This window comes from Lipophrys pholis (genome assembly GCF_963383615.2).
Source record: "Lipophrys pholis genome assembly, chromosome: 3".
Taxonomy (NCBI): domain Eukaryota; kingdom Metazoa; phylum Chordata; class Actinopteri; order Blenniiformes; family Blenniidae; genus Lipophrys; species Lipophrys pholis.
The window spans coordinates 16,119,112-16,146,687 of NC_137627.1; the positions used below are offsets into that span (position 1 = coordinate 16,119,112).

The window sequence follows — 27,576 nt, forward strand, 5'->3', positions numbered from 1 at the left end:
ATGAACACTTGCGGTAGAGGTTGCATAACCTACTGAAAATAAAAAGTGTTATTACAGTAAACGGTTGGAGTTATTGTACTTGCTACCAAAATAGAAGTGACTACTCACTCAATTTTTTTTTTTTTAATTGTATTGATGTAGGGTTTCAGCGCAGTGAGTCAGTCTGACGATCGAGTCTTTAAGTTCAGTGAGAATTGCATCAATTAGAAAGAGGTGGAAAACATTAATAGATGGTGTTATTCTTGAAAGACACTGATGAAGGCCGGGATGAGGAGACACAGCAACAAAGCAGGTGGGATAAACTACCAGCATGCGGAAAGCTCAAGTTGAGCAAGGCACAGGTAGAACATGTCCCCCTGCACATTCCCATGTTTGGACATTTACTACTGTGTATGATATTTATGTGTTATATTCATAACGGGGGGGGGCAACACGGGCCTCGTTGTGTAATGACATTAAAGGTGTTTTGACTTTGAAAGCGACAGCAGCTCTTGTAAATTCATGATTCATTTTGTAACATGAATCAGTGCGAAGTGTGAAAACCCTCTTCTCTTGTTTTGCGGTGCAGTTGAGGCGGTGGGGGGGGAACACACACAACCATCCACCCGACCACCCCCCTTACGTCTTCAAATTCATTGTAGTATTACTTAGTTAGTATTAATTTGACTAATTGCACAGTGGTTTGGGAAGGAGCTGCGGTTGATTGATGCGCATCCTGCATTATTGCCTGCCTTGTAAAGGGGCCTTGTTACCACAAACAGCCGAGCAGTTTTTGCCCCAGGGTGCCCTAAGGGGTCCGAACCGGCCATGACTGAGGAGGAAACTCCCAGACAAATCTCCAAACTCGGGCAAATAAAAAACACAAGCGTCAGCAGAGCCAGCCCGCCGCTCGGTGGTAAGTAACAACAACTTTCATGTCGTCCTGCATGGGAGGAATCGACTCTCAACTGCAACACATGTGAGCGATTTAAACACGGTGCCCCCCCCCCCCCCCTGATGTTTCTGGATTCCCTTTTTTAATGGGACTTTCATCAATAAATGAACCACGTGTTTGTCGGTGCTGCCTTCCTGTCTTTCGGTGATTCCGTCCAGGTTTTCTGTGTCATTAAATGAGATCTTGGGATTAAGTTTAAGACTTGAACAGAGTGAAAACTCTCCAACTTCAAATGGAGCCCTTCGCACTGCAGATCTTTATTTAATCCACCGTGACTGAGGAGCAGAGCGGTTGCAGGCAGCCTCACTTATGGCCTATGACATGTGGCAAGAATAATTCCAATAATCCTTCCCAGTGCACGTCCTTGTCTTGTTTTTACTATTATTGGGTCTTTCGTGTGGTAGATAAAGCCGCGAGAGCGTCTCGGCTAAACTTGAGTAGGTATTAGGGGTGAAGGTGTTACGAGTATAATAATTTCACTGATGTGGCAGTTCTGGGCCCGCCGCTCCACTCGGGGTTCTTCAGCCGGAGCCGAAACACTTCAGGTCCGACTCTGACTCCACAGTTCACGTGGGGGTCTCGGCGTGATTCATTTTTCCAGGCCATTAACCCACGCCTACACCACCCCACCCGGGGGCTCCATCACCGGGCCGCCGTGTGAAGCTGCGGGACCGTTGGATTAGCCGGAGCGGGCAGCAGAGCAGAAAGTGCGGAGGATACTGGGAGCCTAGACCAACACTTCTCCTCATAAAATCGTAGAGCCGGGGACGACTGTGGCCTTTCTTTTTTTTTTTTTTAAAACCAAATTCTGTCAACATCTCAGAACTCTTCAAAGTGCACCACAAAGTAGTTACAGCCGTCAATAAGAGAGTGAAATCACACACATGACATAACAGTTTGAGTCAGATGTAATGATTTCAATCAGGAAATAAACACTTTGGCAAAGTTTCATATCAACATGCCGTGTATCGGCAATCGCTGTCACGGATCGGAACGAACTGGAATCACAGTTGAAATAAGTGACATGATGACGTCCAGGTGTACACAACAAACCGGGACAAAAGGTCACCGGGACAAAAGTTGAGTGGAAAGTAGAAGCACAAAACCAAAATGTGTTTGGCGTTTAAACAACTCGCTTGTTGTTTCCCTCCAATCTGCTTCCAAATAAAAGCAATGTGTGCAAAACGTCCAATGCCAAAGTGTGACAACATCGAGAAAGAGCCGCAAGCTACGCAACTCTGCGATTGAACTGATGCCGAATGGTTTTTTTTTAAACTTTTTATTTATTCTCAGAAAGAGTGAGCACAAGAAGTATTTTTATTTGACACCATTTAATAGTTTCACAACGTGCAGCGCTCCGGCGAAGTAGAACATCCGGAAGGCGGCTCGATGGTGCGCTCATCAGTAACCCGTGGGAGGTGGCAAATAAATGTGTGTGAACGGGGGGAGTTGTGGGGAGTTTGCATCCGACATCGGTGGTTTTCGGAAATGTGCTCGCATTTTTTTGATCTGTGAATTCCTGCACTTCGCCTGCTGCTCAACAAGTTACACCAGTTTCTTATCTGGATTATTGACTGAAAGAAGTTAATGCGACTAAATGCTACATATTCATATCGACAATAAAAAAAAAAAAAAAAGTTAAAAGTGGCATCAGTTAGACGTTGGTCTTTATCTGTCGTCCGCCATTTTTCTTGATGTCACGTGAACACTCCCAACTTGAAAATGGGATTTTCCCAACTGGTAACTTTCCCAGCTGGTATGAACACAGCGTGCCTGTGACTCACACACACACACACACAAAAGAAAACACACACACATTGTTACTCTGTTCAATAAACCTTTTTTTAATCTCAACAGCAAGTTAGCTTATGTGTGGTCAACATCAATGAAGGTAAATATAAAACTGGATTTTCTATTGATAGATTCTTTTTTTTCTTTTTTTTCTCAGCAGGAGGTGAAATTATGATACTTGGAAACACGTCCACTAGAATCTTCATGAGTTTAGTCTTGAACTAGAGAAATATTGCTATAATACTTTTAAATGGCATACACTGATTGACCAACGAGAGAGAGAGAGTGAGTGAGTGAAAAAAAAAAAAAAAAAAAAAAAAAAAAGAAGAAGCACGGTACAGAAGCTGACAAAGAAGCTCCAAAACTCCACACGGTGGGTCGTACAGGGGAACTTCTGAGGGACTTTGGTTTTGTACCTTTGTAAAACCTGGCTCTACTTACTTTTATAGAGAGAAAATATACAGAAAAAGACAGAAGTAATCAAAAATAAATGATAAAAAGGGTCCAACCAGAAAACAACAGTGCTATTCAAAAAAAAAAGAAAAAAAAAAGAAATCTTAATTTAGAGGGAAAATATGAAAAGTAAAAGGCACACTGAACACTATTCAACACAAAATTCACCTCAGTGCGAGCAGAGCGCACTGCAGATTCAATACACCCCCCCCCCCCCCCCACCCCTTCAAAAAAAAAAAAAAACCAAACTGTACAAAACACTCATCATAAACTGAGAAGTGTTGCTCTTTCTGACTAAAATCAACAATCAAATAAAGTGTGACTACGTCTGGTCTTTCTTTGAAAGAAATTTGTTTTGTGTCCATTATTGGTGGGGAAGAGGGAGGAGGAAGGTGTTTCCTACAGATTAACGGCTCGCTTCATCTGCCAGGAAGCGGCAGAGCAATACGAACCTTTCCCCACCTCCTCCTCCTCTCCGACAACATCCCTCCTTCCCCTCGTTTTTGTCAAAGTGCTCCAGTATTCAACTTCCACAGTTCAGCCGTGACCGTGGATCGAGGGAAGGAAAACAATCATCAAAAATATTCACTTCAAGGCAAAACCCACCGTGTAATAATGCTCTTTTTTTCTTCTTCTTTTAAACCATCAGCCAGGATAATTTAATGCTCTAAAAACCAGATTTCTGTTAACAGTATTTCATGTGCAGGGAGATTAAAAACTCTTCAGTCAACAAGTCAACCTCTTAAAATTCACTTCAACAAACAAACATGATTCATTACTCTCATATTTTGAGCTACCGCCGTTTTTACTCCCCAGAAGTGTAAAAGTAGCCGCATTTCTAAACACATGCAGGTTTTAATGAATGGAAACGTTGAAATCGGCGTTGTAGCTCGGCCTGCGTGTTACCCAGGCGCGAGCCGATTTCTCTCGTTAAAACCCGAGCGTGTGATCACATGAGCGGTGGTTTGCAAAAGGGAGGGCGGATCTAATAAGGCGGGTGCAGGACCTGTTCTGCTGCATGTTCTGGCGGCGGCGCTGCCCTCTGGTCTACTGAGTCTATTGTTGTCGGGCTTTATTAGTATCTCTGCCTGAGTGACTGGGAAATGTCAAGAGTGAAAAGGTGACTGACGTGAAAACGTGCGAACATTGTCCGTACGCCGTCGGCTGCCAATAGCAGGTGGAATTGCTCTCCCGACTATTTTCATTGTCGGGGTTGTCGACGGTTTTCCGAGGCGGCGCGGCGGAGCAGCGGTTGGTGCTGTGTGTTTCTCCCATCAGGGCTGGGAGCATTTCTGAAGATGAATTTAGTTTGATTGCAGTGAAACAGTCCAAGGAGGAAAAAAAACAACAACAAAAAACACATTTGTAGGGGGATTTTGCCATGAAGTTTTGCACAGGACTGCAACCACAAGTTGGTCCACAATTTCTTACCATCACTACTGACTTAATTGCCACTATACATACACACACACACACACACACACTCACACACACACACACACACACACACACACACACTCCTGGTCAAATCCGCCTCAACTTCTTCTAGAGCATGATTAAGATGTGAGGGTTAATCTGCACAAACGCCTCTGCAGTTGAACCCACGACCAGTGAAGGTCACACGGTCCCGCAGATGGCTACAGTCCAGTGATCTCAACCCTGTGATGTTCATCATCCTGTTTGTCCAGTCTCGTTATTGTGAGATTATCTGTCAGAGGGGATCCATCTGTGTGCGCCAGGTCGATTGAACGGCAGTCTATAAGTGCTGTAAAGGAAGAGATCTCTCGTCTGGTTGCCGGCCGGCTGTCGGTCAGAGTGTCTGGTGAGCCAACGGTGGAAATCCAGTGTGAGGTGACTCGATGTCCTGCTGGCCTTCGCCTCACGGCAGCCTCAACGTCAGAGAGGAAACATTCTTCAGTGAAATCGGACGCGGGGACGCCACGAGGGGGGTCATCTCGTTGTGATAAAATACAACACATCGTTAAAACAAGACAGAGACATGACTGGAGCTTCGAGGATGTGAACCAGAATTCATGGGAAAGCTACAACTGCAGAGAGAGAGAGAGAGAGAGAGCAGTTATTCTGAATGGAGACGTCAATGACACACACGCACCCCCCCCCACACACACACACTTACTGTGCAAAAGTTTTATGAAAATGGGATGTTCATCTGAAATGTACAGCTAAATCCTAAAATAAGACCAGCTTGTCAGGTCTTTCAAGGGATCTCATGAAATAGTAAAATATTCTTATATAGCTTTGATTCTTATGACTTTTTGTTTTAGATTTGCCAGGATGAGAGCAGCCGATGGGTCCCACATCGGTTCTGTAGCGCTGCGGCTGCCATCGCTGTCATGGAGTCAGTCTGACGTTACCTGAAGAGTCTGAAGCTTCTGCTTGCAACAAGCCAAAACTACCTTAAAGTACCTCGAGAACACTGTGTGTAAGAGTACCAGGGAGCACCGCTGCCGTTTTAAAGACAGAGATGATGCACGTGTCATTTAAAAAAAAAAATAAAAAAAAACCCTCATGGTTTCATCAGTGAAAGCCAACCCCGCTTGACTTTTCATGCTTGAAAGTTTTGCACAGTACCATCCATACAGCCGTCTCCATGTCAATCCCTGCACGTCCAGGGCAAAACAAAGGGTGAGAGATTATCTCTTGGTTACATCATCCGCTCAAGTCATGTCCCTGCTGACGTCTCGGGGTCCCCGGGAGCCAATCGGTGTGGCCGTACAGGTGGCGCTCGTCATACGTAATCCCTCCACGTCAAGGATTAATATTGCTTCAGTATTGCCACAAAAATAGAACAACAATGAGTTATTATTAAACACCGCGACTTTCTCAACCCAGCGTGTTAATAACAATCAGCCCTCATTTATCAGGAAAAACGCACCGTCTGCATTTCAACTGTTAAATGTGGCCGCTTCACCTGCAAACACCCCCACCCCCACCCCCACCCCCACCCCCCCGTGGACTGACTTCATTGTTTCTGAGAGTAATGACACCTGTAAATCCGTGCACTGTCAAATGGAAAGGCGGCGAAGAAGCAGTTCAGTAGTGTAAGAAATCAGGTTCAGTAGTTAGAATTTACAAAAAGAAATCATATCAATGTCACATAGCTGATATCCTCGTGGATCAAACTAAAAAAAAAAAGAAAAAAGAAGCTTGAGGAGTTTCTTCGCTGGTAAAGACACAAGAGTAGCATGTCTGAGGTGTTTAAAGAAAAAGGCAGAAGTAAACTCTGGTATGTTGAAGGAATAGTGTAAGTGATAGTGTTAAAACGTAGGCATGACGGCCGCACTGGACTCTGCACGTTAGTGTCTCAATAGCATCTGCAATCACTGAAAATAAAGCACATTTAACATTTGAAGTTGTGGCGCTATTCATGGTACCGTGATAAATGAGGGCTATCTCCCCCATAAGAAAACAATCCCCCCCCAAAAAAAAGAAAATCGCTTTTCTCATCTACTGGAATCTTTTTGAAAAAAAGAAAGAAGTGTCTGGGCAACCAGTCTATTGTTCTCAGTGGTGTCCTATTTTAAATACAAAAAGCACTGCCAGCCATTTGTGCTTCTGGTTGCCACTCCATCAATCCTAAATGAGCTCCGTTTCAAACCACGAGCCAGATGTGCAGCACCACCCCACTCCTCGCTGGCGCTACACGGCACAGTCTTCACAGGTGGCTCAGCGTACGTGACGGCGGCGGCGGCCTCGCCAAAGACCCGAGGTGACGCTGCGCCACGTGTCGGACCTGTTCCAGCCCGGCGAGGCCGATGAGAACGAGAACAGAGGAGTAGAGGGAGAAAGGGAGGTAGGTTGAGGAAGGGTTTTGGTAGAAAGTTTGAGGTTCGTCACAACTAAGAGATCAAGTTTGTATTAGTTGTACAAGAATTAACACTTCCTTCCCCTGTTGCTACGCTTAGGGCCTCCGCTTAGATCTCCGTTCTCTCAGCTCTTAATGCTGTGGAGGTTCTCATTGCTTAATACTGAATGCTATCCAGCTCCCCGCTGGCTTCAGTTGACCAGTACAAAGCCATGCTGCGAGTCTACCGTCTCCATCATCTCACTGTCCAGGAGGGAGCCCTGCAGCTCGGGCAGGACCAGGCCGTCCGGCTGCCCCGGTCCAATCAGCGCTCCGGCTGTAGCCTCGCCTGCAGCCACCTGAGGGAGCGAGGTGGGGTCCAGCGAGAACTCGTATGGCTCAGTGGAAGGGCCCAGCACCTGCTGCTCGCAACCCGCCGGGTAGCCGTAGCCCAGGCCGCCAGCGGAGGCGTCGTGAGGCTGGGGGTGGTGGAGTTGGTGGTGGAGGTGAGACCCCGGAGGCAGGTGTTGGGTGTAGTGGTGATGGCTCAGGTAGGGGTCGTAAACCAGGCCCTCGCCCGGCTCCATCAACGGGCTCAGGCTGTGGCTGAAGGGCGGGGAGGCCTGAGGGCTGCCCTGCTGCGGGGGCAGGGGCTGGTGGGGGGATGGCATGGGGGGACCCTGAGGGGAACTCTGCAACGCCGACGGGTCCAGAGCGGGGTTTCCTGTCGGGTAGGATCCTTCAGCTATCTGCATCTGGTTGAAGTAGGTCTGCAGCCCCAGGCCCTGCGACTGCTGCAGGTACATCCTCTTCTGGTTCAGTCTGGGGGCAGAGCAGCAGCACCCACTTAGAGCAACGCAACACTTTATATCATGACCATGAGCTTCTGTGTGCAAAACAAACAATAAAAAATACAAAGGAAAAGGAAAACCTCAGCATCTTGTGGCCTGTTATTGTCATTTATTCTGTAAAACATTTTGTGGCTGATGTGAAAAATCGGTGTGTTTTGCTTTTTTAAATCCAGGAATTGTGTGAACGGACAAAAATTACAAGTCAAGAAGAATTCCTTCTTGAACAACTACCTCCTGAAAAGAGACATGTCGTCTCCTTCTGCGATAAAAACTATAAAGCATATTACCGAAACAGCAACAAATGTTTCCTCTCTCTTCCCTCGTTTCGGGTGTTTCACTTTACCTCGTGGGCTCCACTCAACTCAACTCTCAAAATCACTGCCCATGACTGAGCAGACACATCTTTGCTAAATGTTCTGTGAAAGTAACAACATGTTTAGTGACGTTTACAAGTCAGTTATAAGTAGAAAATAATTGCTGTAAACTTAAAAAAAACCAAAAAAAAACGAGGAAACGAGGGGAATTTTCAAAACTTTCAAGTTCAATCATATATTGTGAGTTTGTATCAAACCAAGAGTCTCTTATTTAGTGACGAGCCAAATGCAAGATTTTCATGGTTACATAAAAAGTTTTTTTGTTTACAAGACATTCAAACGAAAAGCGTTATATAATCTGTTCTGCAAGAGTTTTTTTGTTTTTTTTTTTACTTTTTTCTTGATCCAGAATAAAATACAAAAACTGAGTCAGTGAGTCTTGTGATCTTTCACCCCATGGTCTGCACATGCGATAGAAAACGGTTAGTTTGGATGTGATTGCGGATGCTTTCATTCTGGATTATTAAGCAGTGAAGTGAAATAAACAGAAAAAAACCCCCAAAAAACACAGAAAATATCAATAATGAAGAGGTAAAAACAAGCATTGATGTGCAGCATGATTTACCTGTGTTCCTGCAGCTGTTGCTCTAAACTTCGAGGAGTCTCTTTACAGAAAAGTTGGCAGCTAGCAGGACTGTTTGCCAAGACGTTGGCCTTCTGGGCAGAAGAGAGAGCGTCACTAATGACTGTGCAGGATAATTACAAATGTACTGAATCACTTCTTAATCTAAATTAAAGGACTTAGGCTTAGGCAAAGCTACATGAGCTATAAACCTGATGACTGAATGAATGAGTGTAAAATACACTGTACCTGCAGCCTGTGAGTGAGGTACTGTGTCTCCAAGCTCTGTCTGCGGGAAAGGAGAGGCGGCTGTGGCCCGCCCTGGTATAAAGCTAGGCCCTCCTGCTGCTTGTATGCCTCACCCTTCAATCAAAAACATACAGTGTTACAGAAGCTGGGCTGCTTGTCCACAAATGCTCAAGGGCCCAGGTCTCCCCTCCTGTGGCTTAATAAAGCTGTGTCAGGGCCTGGGCGCTTCATCGTGTTGTCTAACTGAATCATCTTTGCCGTCTCCTGCCCGAGTGCCTGTGTTGTGATCAGCCAGATGCGTTTGACTGAATGACATGCACCGCAGGGATTACAGATTAGGTAAATGAAATGAAGGCAAATTAAAAGCGTGATGGGGGTCGAGCATTATAACCAGCAAAGAGCTGCTTTACTGCAATATGAGAGGACAAAGGGGAAAATAATGCGTCTTTTCGGGTTTTACAATTCATGCCGTACGTTTGTTTGGGCTTTGATTCCTCTGCAGATCGCTCCTCAAATGGGTGTCCTTGTGGAGTGTCACTTTGTGTACATGGGTGTTTGTCTTTTTTGTGTAATTGCAGTTTCATTCACTATTCTGGGTAATTGTGACTGACTCAACAATGAGTGCATTCATTTTAGCCCATGCTGCCGGCCCCCGGGAGACGGGAGACAGTCAACACCCACAGTTGGCTGCCTCTCCTGGGGTTACACAACAGCCCGGGTGCCACTTTTTTCCCCCCTCCTCAGGGCATCATGGGGTCAGGACAGTAAGAGGGGATTGAATGGGTCTGGGAAAAGAGTGAGATCACACGGGGTGTGCGTGCGAGCAAATATGGAGTGGGACTAACCTCGAGGAGATTGTGCAAGTGGTGCTGTGGTCCCAGGGGGCCCATGGTGGCCCCCTCCCCGGAGCCCATCTGCTCCACGAGCATCTGGACTTTGTTCAGCTCCAGGATGCCCTTGGTCCTCGCCAGGTTCTGGAGGTGCTGGCGAAACGCGACCAGACCTGAGAACAGACACACACACACAAACAAATAAAGAAAATCCCCTCAAAATGGGGTCAGCATTGAGTCCTGCCGCCGATCAATAAAATGACTTTTGTCTTCATAACAGGAAGTCAAAAGCACCATCCTCTCGCCGCATCAGGATTAGTCGTCGCTGACGTGAGCGAGTCAGTTGACCCGTTTGCACCATTCATCGCCCCTTGTGACGATGTGCCTGGACGTACGTCATCATCCGCTGTGTGTGTGTGTGTGTGTGTGTGTGTGTGTGTGTGTGTGTGTGTTTGTGCCACCGCGAGCAGCTCTGATAAGACCCATCCAGTGGTGGCGAGCTGCGGCTGTGAACGATAGGACTTGACTCACTGTGATGGTGGGAGTTATTTAAAACCGGAGTCAGCAGTCTGACGCAAAGAAATCCACTGCATCAACACTCTCCAAAGAGGATTACGAAAAAAAACAAAAAAAAACAAAACTGCAAATACCAACTAGGAGCGCACGGTGCAGACTGTCGGTGTGGAGCCAGGAAAGAAAGACACATTTTCAAATTATAATTATAGGTTCGATTTGGCTAAAGTGCAGGTGATTTACAACCAGCGGGTCTGGAATAAACAGGCTGTAAAGGGAAGAGATCGAGAAGTTGTTTAACATTCCCTCTTATATTTTGGCTGCTCTTCCCCTCTGATGTGGAGAAGAAACAAATCCCGCCTGCCACAGAGTGAAACTTTGAAAAGAGAAACACAAGCAAGATGGGGACTGAGCAGCACAGAGGGAGGGGAGTGAGAGAAAAAGGGAGATGGAGAGAAAAGGGGGAAGAAGGGGGGAGAGAGAGAGAGAGAGAGAGAGAGAGAGAGAGAGAGAGAGAGAGAGAGAGAGAGAGAGAGAGAGCGAGAGAGAGAGAGATGTGGGCTGAAACCTTCAAATATCTGTTTGTGATTCACAAGGTGAATCATCGCCGTTGTCGTCGTCAGAGAATCTGGAGAAGATGAGCGAGGGGGAAAAAAAAGTGTGTGAAAAAAGAAAAGGAGGGAGCAAATGAGCAGGTTGCGATGAGGCACTTTATTCTGGAAGCGACGAGCATGTATGAATATATGTATATAGACATACGTGTGTGTGAAGAGCAGCTGTAGCAGAGGTGGCCATGTCAGCGTCATGAGTTCCTCGACGCTCTGCGGATCCAGGAGCCTTCGACATATACACTGTGACACTTGACGCAATAAGCTCCCTGCAAGCTCGTAGCGATCGAGTGCGAGCAGACGTGTCGGATCTGGCATTTAATTGACACTTATGTGTGACTGATGTGTGTTTTCAGAGCGGCTCTCTCGCAACCCAGCTCGTCTACATCCACTTCAGACAGCAATTGTCACAGAAATGTCTTTCAGCGACGTTTCAATGGTGCGCCTGCACTCGCCCCATTCAACCTTGTAGACAGAGCAATACAGGAATAGTACAGTAACAACAGGACATGTCAAGAATGTCTTGTAGTTTGCTGTATTGCATTATGGTCTTTTGAGGCTTTTGAGAGCGCTGCACTGATTTAGATTTGCACTTCCACTGACGTCAGAATCACGACGGACCGCATCCAAAAGGATGCAGACGCACCAAAGATAGCAGCTTCTTTTCATTCCACACATTCCTCTCTCCTGTCAAAACCTGCCACCTATATTACCCACAATGCAACTCAACTGCCAGCTCAGTCGCAAATGTTTCTGCACTCCTGTCAACACTTTAGTTCCCCTCGAATTATCCCACACTTTATCCTTCTTTTCTATCATCCTCATATGCAAATGTTTCTCCAAAGTGTCCCGATTTGTGACTTCATTAACGGAACCATACACAACTTCTTTTATTGTTGTTGTAGTTTTAGAACGGTCTTTCTCAGTGTTTTTTTTTTATTTTTTTTTTAGTACTCTCTTTTCTGAGAGTAATGCATCTCTTTTTCCACCATGTGGAAAAAAAAAAAAAAAAAAAGTACTTCTTGATGTTCTGGTCAGCAATACTTTTGGGTTAAAGGACGAAGCACTGTTGACCTGACGAAGATACTACAAGGATCAAAATATCAATAAGTACTTTTTCTTATTAAACGGACTGTCTGAAATAAATGTGATTATGCCCGACTGGGTTATAGTCATGCCAATCATGTAGGCGTTTAGCATTATGTTTGGGTATAAAAACAGATCATGTGTTCTGGAAATACTACTACGGCTTCCACAGACACCTGATCTCAGCATCATTCTGTCCGTTTTGGACTACAGGAAGAGACAGGACTCACAGTCTTTGACTTCACAAAACAATCAAAAACAGTTTGGAGGGAACTGAAGTGATGAGGTATTGGTGGTGGACACTCCAAATACTGACTTCTCTTCTGTTCATTCACTCCGTGTTGAGCCACAACAAATACGTCTGATGCTTCCATTATGAGAGGATTCTTAGTCTGCAACATTTTACTCTGGTCTAAAAGTTTTAGCACAGTGCTGTAGGCGTGCAGGCATTCCTCCGTGACGTCTGACACAGCCGTTTAACAGTCTTACACCAAAGTGACATGCTCACACACCGACTTGTCAATGAAGGAGCTTATGTGTGGTACATGCTCTTGAAGCTTTTGGCATTTATCAGATAGTCAACGACAGATCACCTTTCTCTAGTGTCACGCATCCTGACCTTTAACTATAGATTTGTGAAAAACAGTGCAGTTGTCCTTCAACGGGAATTTGTCCTCCACTGGAAATAGTGAGAAACTCTTCTTCCCCCAGCAGAAAACGTTCTACGTCACATAACACAAGGTGGCAGAGTGGCCTCGTGCATGCAAAAGGATCATTCCAGACATTTGAAGAAAACAATGAATGTGTTGTAAATAAAAAAAAAAAGAAGTCATTTAACATGGATGGTTCTGACCTTGAGTGAGGGAGGTGTCGGAGGCGCGGCGTCCTTCTCTGAAGCTGATGGGGGACCGGTTGTGTGTCTCTCTGTGCTGGGACGTCAGGGCAGCCATCGCTGGGTTGGCAGGCCGCGCGCTCAGGAAAGGCGTGGGGGCAACGCCAGGGGCAGAGCTGTTGGCTGACACCACTTCACTGAGGGAGGGGGGATCCTCCAGCAGACCAAGGTCACTGTGCATGGAGCCCATGTCGTAGCCCATGTCGGAGTCCACGCTGCCCATGGAGGGGTTGTGGCCCAGAGCGAATAGTTTACCTGGAGAGCAAACATTTCAGTTTGAGTCGGCAATCCAAATGATCAATTGGGTTTTTAAATCCTTTGGTGAGGTGATCTGGGCCCTCAGACCTTGATTCGACGGCCCTGGCTGATTGGTGACCTCGGATAGGGTGTGTCTCCTCTGGCCAAATCGAGCCGTCTGATAGGCTGAGAGCAGGTGGGGGGGATCATCCTCTGTATCGGGCTCCTCCGTCTCTATGCCCTCATCAATCGATGTCTCCATCATGTTGCTAGGCGACGAGGTGGAGGACTTGCGGAGGACAGTGGTGGGAGGTAGGGGGTCCAGCAGGCAGCCGTTTACCTAGATGAGACAGAAGAAAGAAAGAAAGAAAGAAAAATAACTATTAGTCCAAACTGAAGAAAGCAGAACACATTTATAATTGAAAAACTAGAAAACAAATGTTATCCAGAGTCTTCAACACACACACACGCACACAAATAAAATGTTTTGTGCTTGAAGTCTTGGACACAAGAAGGCGACCACCATGCTGAGAAGTAGAGCTCAATTAGCTACCGTCCTTCCTCTGTTTGTCCTCCACTCGCCACAGTTGGTCTCATATTCGGAGGGAGTGTGTTTGTTACAGCTTGCAGGCCTGTGTGTTGGTGTCGAGTGTGGGGACGAAGGAATGCAGGGCCAGGAAGTGAGCTTTGACTAGATGTGCTGTGTGACTGACACATACACATGGATCATCTGCATGAGTGAGTGGGAAGCCTGGTGTAGAAAGTACAACTTTCCCCATCTGCCTTCTGTAGTGTACCGGGATAGGATAGGAATGCTATTACTCAACACACACACACACACACACACACACACACACACACACACACACACACACACACACACACACACACACACACACACACACACACACACACACACACACACACACACACACACACACACACACACACACACACACACACACACACACACACACACACACACACACACACACACACACACACACACACACACACACACACGGGACAAGAGGGGAAAAGTACACTGAAAAAGTGGAGAAAAGAGAGGAGGGTGGGAGGTCATTGGATAAAAAGATGAGAAAGAACAAGCTGAAGAAGAAAGAAATCCGTCAAAAGAACAGAAGTATACAAAAAGCTTGAAAAAGAAAAGACGAACTGTTGGCTGATAGATAGGAAGTCTGGGCGTCGAGATCGCTGGGGCAGCGGAGCAGCTTCCTGTCCATGTGTGTTCACTCAGTTCTGCATTAGGTCACATCATCATCACAGGACCGCTTACATAACCAGACTCCATTCACGCAGATAACACAAACCCTGAGTCTCTGCTCTGTTCTGTTCTGCTTACACCACAGACTCATGGACACATACACACATGCACACAGAGTCCCGGACACGCGCACAGATAGAAAACAACGTGCAAATCATTCCTTATTGGAGCCAGGAGTGGGGGTGGGACAGAAAATAAATCCAGAGGAATGATACTGCATGTTTGGCGAGTGTGTGTGTGTGTGTGTGTGTGTGTGTGTGTGTGTGTGTGTGTGTGTGTGTGTGTGTGTGTGTGTGTGTGTGTGTGTGTGTGTGTGTGTGTGTGTAGCCCTACAGGTGTGTAAGGCCGTGTTATGAAGGCATTGGCGTCTGCGTTCTGTAATAAGCAGTAAGTCCAACAACAGGCGTGGAGGAAAAGGTCGCTGGCTGGCATGGATAAACAGAGAAAAAAAAAAATAGGAGAGCAGTGTATTTGTAGGTGTGTGTGTGTGTGTGTGTACGTCTAGAGGCCTTGCAGGACAGGCAGCTGTCCTGTCTGATGAGAGCGTTGGCTGAGAGCTTACATAAGAGGACAAGTCAGCTGCATTCTGGCAGGTTGACGCTCAAAACCTCAAAGGAGTCTGGATTGTGTGCGCACACACACACACACACACACACACACACACACACACACACACACACACACACACACACACACACACACACACACACACACACACACACACACACACACACACACACACACACACACACACACACACACACACACACACACACACACACACACACACACACACACACACACACACACACACACTCTGATACATGCAAGAGCACTTGGTTCACACTGAGAGGGTACGCTTATCAAAGCAAATCACTGTCAAGCCTATAAGGATGACACTTGTGAAAACTGATAACCGGAATAACTGTCTGTAACAAAAAAAAAAAAGAAAAGAAAAGAAAAAACCAGATAGAGAGAGAATCAAAGGGAGTGGGATCATGAGAGTGTGCAGTAATGTGAGGAGGACAGAACCAAGGAAAAGCACAAACATGAATTCATCCTTCCCCAAGCAGTATTGTCTTTTTACTGGTGTTGGACCTACTTTGGGCGTGTTTACATCCTCCACCATGAAACTCTGCTCCAGGGGACATGCAGTCTGAGGGAAGGTGAAAGCATCAGTAGAAGCTTGGGGCACGGCAGGGGAACGCAACAGACGAACCCCCTGCGGGAGCAGCCCCACCTGGGCTGAACCACTGGTCGACTGCAGAGACAGAGGGAAAACAGAGAAAATGTCTGACATTGCACTGATCAATTACTGCATTCCAAATCCTTACATTACCCCTTATCATGAAGTAATTCCAAAATAAATGATCTGTAGTGAGTTTGAGTTGATAATTCAAAGGAAACAATATAACAAAGACTGTCGAGAACAAGGAAAAAGAAAGGGAAAGGGCACTGAGTGTTGATGAGAAGAGGAAGTCAGTAAAGAATCAATTAAAAATTAATGAATAATGTAACCGAGGAAGCTGCATTAAGATCAAGGCTGTGAGGAGAAGACTGCAGGAAGACGTGGTTGAACAAATGAATGGCGCCGTCAGTCCGTTTGTTCCTGGGTGCAGGTGTGAATAACAGTGCTTTGATCAGGGAGGCGTGGATAGCAATCTGTACACATTATTCAGACCCCCCCTTGTTGCCCCGATGCCCTGCTGGTTACCTTGACGACAGTCTGTTCGGCGATGGTGCTGGGTCGTCGCTGGCGGGCGTCGAGTCTTTGTTCGACGGGGAAGCTGCAGCGATGGGCTTTGAGCCGCTCCACCAACAGATAGTAGATAGCAGCAAAGTGGTTGTAGCTTTTGTTCTGCAGTGACTGGAGGATGACAGACAATATAAATGCTGGTGTCTGTAATTGAAGTTATTAGTGAAGCTCACCTCCCATTTTGCATGACTTAACTGTGACAGCTCTTATGATACGGTGAGATAATTCCTTAATTATCCCTGTATGAAACTGGGTTAGCGCTGCAGCCGACGAGCCGAAAGCAGACAAAAGTACAATAGTTTTTTTAAAGAGAGGCGGCACACTGAATATAGTCCAAGTCACAGCGGACTCAACAAAGACAGAACTGTTAAATCAGAATTAATATCATGCAATGGAATGTAAATAAATATAAAAACAGAAAACTGATCTACTAAACAAAAAAATAAGCTTGACTGTTAAAAACAAAACAAAAAAAAAAAAACACCAAGGAGAAATACATTTCTCATGTGTATTTTAACAAGTCAATGTCTTCCTGGACATAATCCCACACTCATTATCATGACATCTCCAGCTTGAGAATTTCGTCCAATTTGTCACACAAGTTTACTTAAAAAATAAAGTGATCAGGTTTTGGGGCCCCGTGGCCTGTAGTGTTCAGCAGAGGGCTTGGGGGCCTTTCTGTGTGGAATATGCATGTTCCCCCTGCGCGTGGGTTTTCTTCAGGGACTCAAATTTCCATTTCCATTTTCATAGTTTGATGCCCAAGTGTGTTTCAAACAGGCTCACCTAATTTTGCATCAGACCAAACAGGGTTGTTCTTTACTCAAATGTTTCATTTAAACACTTGATTTCAATATGTATGCCACCATAGTTCTCCGTGACAGAAGTACCAGAAAACCATTGCAGATATGCAATGTTCCCAAATTTCAGCCTTGGTATCAACATTTTAGCCTATTGGAATCAGCATGTAGCCATTGAGTCATTGAACCGCTGCAGTCTCTTTTTACTTTTTACTGCTGTGTATTTACACAAATGCATGTCACCGTTACCTTTGTCAGTTTGAATCTTTGAACTATAACTGTCCGACCGTCGCCCCTGCTGGAAAATGAGCTCTTCCTCCCTGCTCGGTTCTCACCTCTATAGTTTTGTGCTGGTCGATGCCGAGGCTGTGCATGAGGCGCAGGACCTGCTCGCTGTATTCTCCCACACCTGCCTCTCCCTCAGCAGACAGAGGCTGTTGGTACAGGACAGGCCTCTGCACAGGAACATCCAGAGCCATCCACTTGTGCTCTTTAATCTGGGCCACAGACAGACGCTTCGACGGGTCGAGGACCAACATCCTGCGGATCAAGTGCTCACAGTCTGCAGGGGATAGGAAGACAGCACAATGATGGAGGGGGATGAGACCACACTTTCTTTTAAAATAGCTTTTCATATACTTTTATAAATGACCGAGGTTGTTTATGCGTGAGCACTTCTTGTATAAGCTGCGATGAGACAAATTAAGCCTGATATCCTCATCAAAGCAGCCCAGATGAGGCAGAGCAAAAATAACGCTGGAAAACCTTTAAATCTTCAAATTTCTTTTCTTAGTTTCTCCTCCCGTCTCGTACGAATAGCGTGACTGCACTCTTTTTGTCTTTCCTCCCTCCTAATGAGAGCTCCTCACCTCTAGTTAGTGGCTAGATGAGTTTGACGTCAGACACAGCTGGGTTCTTAACAGGATTACAGTTCCCCTGGCTGTGCCGCTTTGGCCTGCTTGCACCCTACTGTCTGCAGCACATTCCTGCCTGCCACACGGCATACTTACCCACTTACTCTGCTGCTATGGGCTTAAAGCAAAACAGGTGTCTTTTCAACAAATAAGCCCCGCAGTTTTCCATTATTTTCTCGAAGTTTAATGATCGCTTTATTAAAATATGTTTTGCCTCTACTCTACTCCCAAACATGCACATTTTAAACACGTTAAAAGAGTCTTGATCCTGCATGTTTCCAACGTCTTCATGCTCCAACACACCTGAATCCAATGAATGCGTCACCATGAAGCGCAGCAGAAAGCCTGATAACAAAGTACTTATTATAATCAGGTTTGATGGGCCAGGGACTCATCCGGCAATGTTCACACTTGATGTATGGTGCAGCACATTGGCCAGGACCAAATGTGAAGAAAACACACCACAATGTTTTTGTGAAGGGATTTTATTTATTTTCTTTTTTTTTTTTTAACCAGCCAAGAACTCAGGCATTTCATAACATGAATGAAGGGGTCAAATGTAGCTGTATCACTTCTTCAGTCATGCAGTATTGATCTGCTTCAAGGATTCAGATTTTCTTTTCTGCTTGCAGCTCTTTGGTCTGTGCTGGGTTTAATCAAACCTGGATCAGAGTGCAAGACACGCCTTAAAAAGCATAGGACAATGGTTTTTATAAGTGAATTATTGAACAACATTACTTTAAAACAAAAAGTGATTGGTTTAGATTGAAGTGATCAAAGTAGTTTCACTGGAGCAAAACATTCAAAGGCACCTGATTTTAACAGAACAGAGAACGAGCAAATAATCATTTCAGGGATTAAAAAAACCAAAAGAAAAACTAAATGGATTCGTGTCAAGTTTTCTACGCTCGACCTTCTGGCTTTACTGCTTTCGCTTACAGCAGATATTCTGTTTTCTACCACAAGATTAGTTAAGAGACCTTAGCAGTTCATAACAGAAAGCTCAAGGACCTGGCTGCCAACTTTAACTCCCTGCTGCACATTCTTTTCAGTTGCCCTGCTGATCTACTAACATCTGCTTACATCACATTTTGTTACCTCGTGCCTGGCCGTTCCCCCCCCCCCCACACACACACACACCCCATTATGTGCATAACCAGCGCGCCCTTCGCTGCACTTTCACTTCAAGCTGTGGCCTCTGAGTGGCTTGTGTAGCTGCTAAGCTACAACTCGCCTCCAATACAATACCGCATAATACATTACAAATTGTCCGACACAGAAGTTAGTCGGCTCCGGCTTGTTGCCACAGCCGTGTTTATAGCAACAGCTGAAGCTTGAACTAACCACCGGGGAGAGTCTATAAAGGGGGTCGATGCTGCATGAGCTGGTTGGCTGATTGATTGACACTCTGTTCTTGGCCAGAGCACCACTATGACTTAACCGCACAAGCATTCCCGTTAACACTTGCAGCGCTCCGGTGGTATAATGTTGCACCGAGTCCTCCAACGAGGGGCAGTTCAATTACGTTGCAACAAATGTTGAGTCCTTCAGGCTGACTTCATGTCTATTTTACACATAAACCACAGCATCAAACCATCACGACCGAGGAAACAGATTTTCTTCTTAAAGGTAAAATGAAACACAAACTGCGCTGAATCTCCACAACAACATGCGATTTAGTTTCATATTTTGGGAAAAGCAACAAAGCAGCAACATTGAGCTGTATGTGACCTGCGCAACTGCAACATCCGAGATATGAAGGACGTTGCCTTCACTTTGTACGTCACTCAGTTGTTGGTGGACCTCAACATTCGCAGTGCTCAGATGTTCTGGGGAAAGTTTGGAGTGCGGTGCGAGGCTGTGCTGAGCACCACAGCGCTGGCCGCCGAGAGCCACGAGAGGAAATAAGATGGACTGTTTCTGGATGAAGCAATCAGCACACTCTGTTCTCCCTGTTCGGGGAACAGGGGCTGGACTGGGGGGGTGGGGAGGCGGGTTCGAGTGTCAGTCTGGCCCCGGAGCTGACATTACACTCCTACATTCCCCGTATGTCTTAATTGTTTCAAGGTCTTGAAGAGAGAGCGAGAGAGGGAGGGAGAAAAATCTGCTCGGTTGTCTCACCACACCCCCCGCGGAGAAGTTGCTTCAGACTCGCAGATGGGCCACAAGAAACAAGGCAAGCAAAACAGACAAGGCCACAGACGGGCAGGAAGATGTCTCACAGTCAAGAGCATGAGTCAAACAGACGGACAGACAGACAGCACCTCCTCAGAGGGACAGACAGGCAGGCAAGCTGCTGGGGGGCTTCACTGGCTCTTCCCCAGGTTACATAAACAGCTCCAGCTCTGGATTTAATCTGCAGCCAGCCCGCCAGCACAGGCGCTAACAGCAGGGCTTCTTTGAAACAGCTATCCAACCTGACTCACGCTGCAGCTTGCACACACACACACACACACACACACGCACTCGCACACACTCAGAACGCCTCATGCTGAATCCACGTTAAATGAGCGTACTGCTTTATCACTAATGAAATGACCTTCTGACTTGTAGCCACACCAGAGTCAGCCAGCGGACAGTCAACAGTATGGTGACTCCTGCAGGAAACTGCAACTAATTCCCTTCACGAGAAGCTTTATGATAGCATGATGTGGAACTGAGGGGGAAAAAATGTGGAGAAAGATATGAAGGCTTGTCATAAATGCACTGCATGTGTGTGCATTCACATGATTCAAGGTCGTGATGTGAAAGGGTTGGCACCGTCTCATATTTTGGTTGTGTGAGTGAGTGAGAGAGAGAGTGAGAGAGAGAGTGAGAGTGAGAGAGAGAGACACTCCTCTTACCTTCAGTCATGAAGTAGGGGATGCGAAACCTCCCTTCTAGGACTCTCTGTCGAAGAACAGGCAGAGTTGGCCCATCGAAGGGCAGCGCTCCACACACCAGTACATAAAGTACCACCCCCATACTCTGGGATCAGAAACGGAGGCATACACAGAGACCACCTCAGGACAAGAAGCAGCAACAAACACTGGATTGATGAATGAAGCAGATGTCTCAAAAGCCTATGTTATCATCGTCATCATCATCATCATTATTACCTGATCCTGTTTTTCTCTGGTGCTTAATGTAAAGAAAATGCCGTTTACATGTATAAGAACATACTGCAATTTCTTTTTCATACATCTTTCATTGTACAACTACTATTTTTAAATCGACACACACAATCTACAAACACCTTTTATGATAATTCAACAAAACTTTTTTATCCGGAGACTTGTTCGAACGGATCAATTTTACTTCACAACATTTTTAAGGTGAGTATTCCCTGCTTCTGCCCTGGTCAATTGTAGTTTAATATCTTGTCAGTATTTTAATCTCCAATGTTTATAGCAGGTCTGTAATTAAAACCCCTCTAGAATTTTGTACAGTCAAGCCACATATTCTAATTGCAATCTACAGTCCAAGGAGACTATGAACTGTGATTGGGAAATCCTGCTCCTCGTCACCACAGAGTCGTATGACAGGAACTAAACCTGCTGATGTTATGGAATCAAAACTTTGTCTCTATAGTTTTAAATATAGAAAAATTCTCAGAAGTGGATTGCAGCTTATTTCGTGTAACTTACAGAACTGAATGATGCTAAAAGTAAAAATAAAATTAAAAAAAGCTGTTGGGAAGGGAGTCGGGATATGACATGCTCCTCTAATCCTCGTAATGATGTGGTTTTATCCACAGTTGTGTTCTTCATGCAGCATTTCATTTACCCAGATGTCCAGCTGAGGGCCCTCGTACTGCTGTCCCTCGAAGACCTCTGGAGCGGCGTAAGGCGGGCTGCCGCACCATGTGGCCAGAGGCTCCCCAGGCTGGAAGAAGTTCCCAAATCCAAAATCTACACAAGACCAAACAACAGAGGTGAAGAGGTGAGCGATAATGTCAAACATTCAAAGTTCGCTGACAAGTTAATGGGTCACAAAGGACTGACGTCCAACAGTTCCTCCAGGAGTCGGTAAATCCTCCAACAGTGAAAATAGAAACATTTGAGTTCATCGTGAATAAACTGTGGAGAGCAAAGAAGAGAGAGTGTTGCTTTACGATTGAGTGTGGTGTCTTCACACAGAGTTTGCGTAATGTAGCAAGACGGCAGCATACTTGAACATGGAGGAAATTTGTCTTAGGTAACCTCCTCTGGAGAACGATATGAGGTCACCGGTGCTGTGCTCAAATTGGTTGCTTATACGATGACTACAACTCTTGATTTTTTTTTTTTTATATCTTCAGAGAAGAAAGGGAATTCTAACTTACACTTGCACAAAAAATACACAAGTACACAACATGCTGGAAAGTCGAAGTCTGCCTTTCATTAAAATCCAAACTGGAAATGGCTGCGATATCTGCCAAATCGCACCCAGCCAACTTGTGTGCCTGCAACAACTCAGCCAAGCCATTATTTATTTTTTTTTTAAATATATTAGTTCATATCACTTTCACACATGTTCCCTGCTTCTCCACACATCCCAAATCATCTCCCATTAGGGATCCTTTCTCTCTTCTGCTCATTTGGTTTTCACTAGATTTTCTAATGGTACAGGAAGTTCAATAACTGCTTCTTAGAGGTGACAAACTCTGCCTCGTTTTTTTTACAACAGGGATTCATTAAACTTGTGATGAATACACTTAGTTTTTATTCTGAACGACTAAAATAAATAAATAAATAAATAAATAAAAATGACCATGGCGTTCATTGTTAATAGGACGGTGTCATGGGACTTCGCAGCTCAGTTAACCCTTCACCCCCACCGTTTTCCCATAATTCCAACCATTTACATAAACAGGGAAAAAAATAAAAAGTATTACAAAACAAATAACGGATTAAAACAAATGTAGCTTACATAATGGGGCTGGCGGTTATATGGGTTTAGGGACAAAGACACAAATACACACACAATAAGCCGCGTTTAAGAGAGATTGAGCAAAGCATCCCCGTCTCCTTCTTAATCATCGTCCTTCAAAACACTCCACAGCAAACTGACCACGCCTACAACCAACCAACACAAAACCTCTCTTAGCGGTTCCCAACCTTTTATTTCCTGGAGGCCCCTTGACGATCTCTGCTCTGACAAAACATGAGCTTATGACATTAACGTCATATTTTTTTGAGATTCTTTTCACAAAAATAAATCTAATTTTGAAGCAATCAGGGCAAGCAAAGCGCTGCCCACATAAACATAAAAGTTACATAAAGAAACTTTTTAAGGTTTTTGTGAAAAATTATTTGTTCTCAGAAAAAGAAGAAAACTGTGAAAACAACATGCGTACCCCACCGCCTGTACATACTCATTGCGTCGGATACAAAGAGTCTACAGTTACTCATATGAAGGCTAAAATGTTTCCTTAACAGACATCACGGTGGCATGGTGTGTTACAAGTAGGCCGTTACTTTCTTCAGTTTTTCTATTTATTGAATTTTTTTACCTTCATTTATATGGAATCTGACATCCTGTCAGGTCCATAAAAATTTGGACATTCAAAAAATTTTGCACCTTCAGACCTGTGTAACCTTATAAATGTCATTGTGGGAGTGTACAGAGCAGACATGCTGACATTGTGTGACCTAACTGCAACCTGGAGTTTAAAACAACAAGTATCAAAACAGATCAAATGATGCAATATTTTGGTTTTTCCGCCTGAAAGGTTGTTTTAATTGTTTTTAGATGTAAAAACCAAACTGTGGGTGTCTATAGGTCTAATCAAACTCAAACCATATCCAGATGCTGTGATCACACTGCAGCAAGGCCCACTGTGTCGGAATTACCAAAAAAAAAGTCTCATTCTCTGCCCAAAAAAGAAGAGAGAAAACAGTGAAACCATAAAGAGTCTAGAGTGCATCACACAAAAGAAAAAGGTGGAGGAGACTCTAGTTTGGGTACGTGTAGAGATGAGGCCAGAGAGATTAGCATTTGGCAAATTCCAAATGAAAAGGCAACAGCGGCGTATGCGAGTGCATCCAATTACTGCAATGCAGGTAGCAGCAGGTGTGGTTGAACTAAAGTGCGGAGGTAAAGCAGCACGACACGGCGGCTTTATTACAAGTATGTTTACCGTCTGATGATGCTGCTGCTGTGGAGGTGAGACGTGAGATGCAGGCAGAGCCGAGCGGAGCAGTGCAGTTGGTTTATCGTCAGAAGCTGTGACCCATTTCATGGAGCTGAATACTGAGCAGACTGGTTGACGTCAAACACGCCAGCACGCTGCGGGCTAACAACAGCAGTTGCAGCTCAATGAGGAAGGGCGGGGCGGGGGGGGGGGGGGGGGAGGGGGGATGTCGCACACAACGCAATTAGCATAATACAGTATTAGCAAAAAGATGCCACGCTTTTAACAGACCCCAGCTGGCAGCTCATAACTTCATGTGTGTGTGTGTGTGTGTGGAATCATTGAGTGTCACCACGCCGCTGTGGGAGGATGGCGTCCCGCAGTCCGTAATGCACAGGTCAGTTAAAGACCGTGTGGATTTGCAGCTGTACAGAGAAACAGGAAGGACCTGCAGCGGGTGGTGAGGGGGCCAAAGCACGTCATGAACAGACAACCACCGTCCCTCAGAGACGTTCACACAACCGCAACAGCAGGTCAGATGCATTATTGAAATTGAAAGCCTTCATTGTCACGGTATAGCAGTAGACACCACGAGCGCATGTTGAGTATTAAAATGAGTAGGAGCGAAATGAAGAAGCCTAAAAGGTTGACTTAAAATAAGAGAAAAATATAAGACATGAGACAGAAGTTACAGTTTTTGTGTTTTTATGGCACACGTTCACATTTTGGGATACTGCACACAGTTTCAGCTTATATATTGTTTATGTGTGGTTCAGAGCCAGGACGGCAGTGGGGGAAAAAATTGGTTCCCAACACACTATTTTCACATGCCTGTCCTTATGTCTTCTTCCACATTTGTTATCACGTAAAAGCTTTTCTTGTCCCTTCGCGTCCTCCACTTCAAACTGAAAACGTCCATGTCTTGGGGGAAGGGGAAATATTCTGTAGGCCGCCTTGTCCCATAAAGATTTTTATATTTTAATTCTTGCAAAGAAATCATGATGCAAAAGAAGTGCATCAGTTATAGATTATAAAGACTTATTGCAGTATCTAGCTGGAAAATAAATAAAATAAATGAAAAAAAACAAACAAATATGTTTTATTGCCCAAATATCTCGAAGACCATTAGCAGAAAGGACTTATGTGAAAAACTTGTTTGTGTTGACTGTTTTTTATAGACGATTATCTAACTTCTTTTTCTTATGGTAAGGGGTTCAATGGTTTTAGTGATAAGTGTTCTTTTAATTTGATAACAGCTATAGCAGTTTCCGTTTAAATACTCAAACGTTTATTGGGAGAACAAAGTCAAAGTCTCTTTACTGTGTGTCGCTGACTGAGACATTGTTTGTATTGTTGACATCATTTAATTGACCATAAAACACCGTCAGGGTTTGATGCACTTTGAGCACCATCACTCTGTGGAAGGGTTTAACCTTGAGCAATTCAAGTGACAGTTAATGAGGCACAAACTGCTTGTTTATGATAAAAATATGACAAAAAGTGGATTTTCTGCTTTAAAATCTTCCTTTTTCTTTAATTCTAAACAGCAACAAGGACACAACCCAACACATTGAGATGCATATTTTCCTGCGAGGCCACTAAGACAGCCTCTTCTTCCTCTCTGATCCTACAAACAGCTCTTGTTTTTGTTATTGCTCCTCCTCTGCCACCGCTGCCTCTCTTTCCATCCCCTTCAATCTGTCAGATCGAACCTAAGGGGACTATTTGAAGTGAAAACATTAAGGGCACTCCCTGCTGCTACCGCTCCACTCTCCTCTGCAGCCACCACGAACATGACCTTTCTTTGACTGACTGCTGGTTAAGCTTCATACAGACTGACCAGAGGTGGCCTTTAGAAAACAGTAAGGCATCACTGGACAACAGGAGGAAAACCTGGAAGCACGGGCAATTTGTCTGGATGGGCACGGACAAACGGGTGCTGAAACACTAAAGTCAGTGAAGTGTGTAAGGCTTATTTGGTAAAAAAACTAAAAAAAAACAAGAGCAAACCTCCTTAACGATACTTTATACCATAAAGACCAACATGCTCTATCAGACACATTAGTTTTCCTGATTTCTAACGTCTACCAAGACATCTACACCTCACCCCCACCCACCACCACCACCACCACCACATGACACCAAACCACCGAGGCAGACATCTGCCGACTCCAAGTCTGTCTTCCCGTGTCTCGTCTTCTAACTCACTGCAACTGATGCCCCATTACATGAAGATATTAGATTGTATTAGGGCTTTGTCACTTATGTTGCATTTGGCCAAGGAGGAAAAGTAGCAGGCAATCCCTCTTAGTTTTTTTTACAGCTCAGTTTCCTTTTTCACTTTCTGTTTCCTGCGTACGCATGGACGGGTTTCGGTGGCTTCTTCTCTTCTAAAAGAGCCATCAGTTAAAATCCAGTTTTACATGTCATTAACTTTAATAATATCAGTAGATCACGCTGCTAGATTCCTTTAAAACTTGGAATTCTCCGACTATTTACTGGGCTGTCGCCTTTAATTTACTTTCTTTCGAGCATTCACTATCGTGGCATTGATGGTTGCAACCTTTCCAGATCTGAGAATGGATTTGAATGATATTTCATGAATCTAGAATCAGTAGATTTTTTTTTTATTGTTGGAAAGAAAGAAAGAAAGAAAGAGTAGGCATTACTGTGGTCGGCACATTTTGGGTCAAATACCTACATGATCACCATGACAAATTACGCCATGTTTCCACCTCAGGGAACCAGCTCACCCAGACTCTGCATGCGTTTAGTGCAAGATATCTTTTTTTAATCTTTTTTTTTAACCTCCTCAGTGAACCTGGTGAAGCCGTGCGAGGACACCATGATAAGACCTGTGTATTGCCAAGAATGTGGTAAAATATACAAATCGCTCTACAGGTCTTACAAACCATCGTATATTGCAACACTTGTGATAAATAGTGATAGAGGGAGACGTCAAACTGTAGGACGTTCAAAGATAAATAACACCAGCTCAAAAAATATTATAGTACATTTGGTGCGGGAAGGTTTTCTGTTTTTCTCAATTTTTCTTGAACATTCAAATCAAACATCCCCAAGTACCAAGTTTTGTGCAACTCAAAAGAAAAGAAAGTGTTTTTTTTCTTCTGCTGGCAGTTAGCAGCATTGTAATTTACTGTTATTGTTAATGATAATCAAAGGAATGAACAACTACTGTAATTTCCGGACTATTGAAGGCACCTGAATACAAGCCGCACCCACCAAATTTAAAAAGAAGAAGAAGAGAAAAAAAAAGTCAGACTTATGTGATGCACCTGAAGGCATCACTCATGTATGTGTGGTATGAAGTTCGTTAACCCGTAAAAATCCATAAATTAGCTGCATCATTGTTTAAGCCTTTAACCCTTAAGTGCCTTACAGTCCGGAAATGACGGTATCCAGGTGACCCAAAATAGAAATGAAGTCTATTTGGGTGATCCCTTTTCATGCAGAAGTCAACACAGCAAGTCATAAAGACGTAACAAAGTTTCAGAGTTTGATTCACTATTGCAGAACATTAT

At 44.7% G+C, this 27,576-nt stretch overlaps 1 protein-coding gene across 2 annotated transcripts in view; it reads right to left on the reverse strand.

Annotated features, from left to right (window-relative positions):
• Positions 1–7,089: 7,089 nt before the first annotated feature.
• Positions 7,090–27,576, reverse strand: part of sik2b (salt-inducible kinase 2b) — a 50,946-nt gene continuing 30,459 nt past the window's right edge. The window contains exons 5-15 of one of the 2 annotated variants that reach the window (XM_080459519.1): positions 21,706–21,830; positions 20,784–20,907; positions 17,362–17,588; positions 16,185–16,337; positions 15,573–15,731; positions 13,294–13,525; positions 12,910–13,203; positions 9,865–10,022; positions 9,020–9,133; positions 8,774–8,862; positions 7,090–7,805 (exon numbers count right to left, since the gene is read on the reverse strand). In XM_080459519.1, coding sequence (XP_080315645.1) covers positions 7,196–7,805; positions 8,774–8,862; positions 9,020–9,133; positions 9,865–10,022; positions 12,910–13,203; positions 13,294–13,525; positions 15,573–15,731; positions 16,185–16,337; positions 17,362–17,588; positions 20,784–20,907; positions 21,706–21,830 — 2,285 coding nt within the window. In that variant the 3' untranslated portion in view covers positions 7,090–7,195. Of the gene's footprint in view, positions 7,806–8,773; positions 8,866–9,019; positions 9,134–9,864; positions 10,023–12,909; positions 13,204–13,293; positions 13,526–15,572; positions 15,732–16,184; positions 16,338–17,361; positions 17,589–20,783; positions 20,908–21,705; positions 21,831–27,576 lie in introns of both variants that reach the window. The other variant, XM_080459518.1, reaches the window with a different exon arrangement.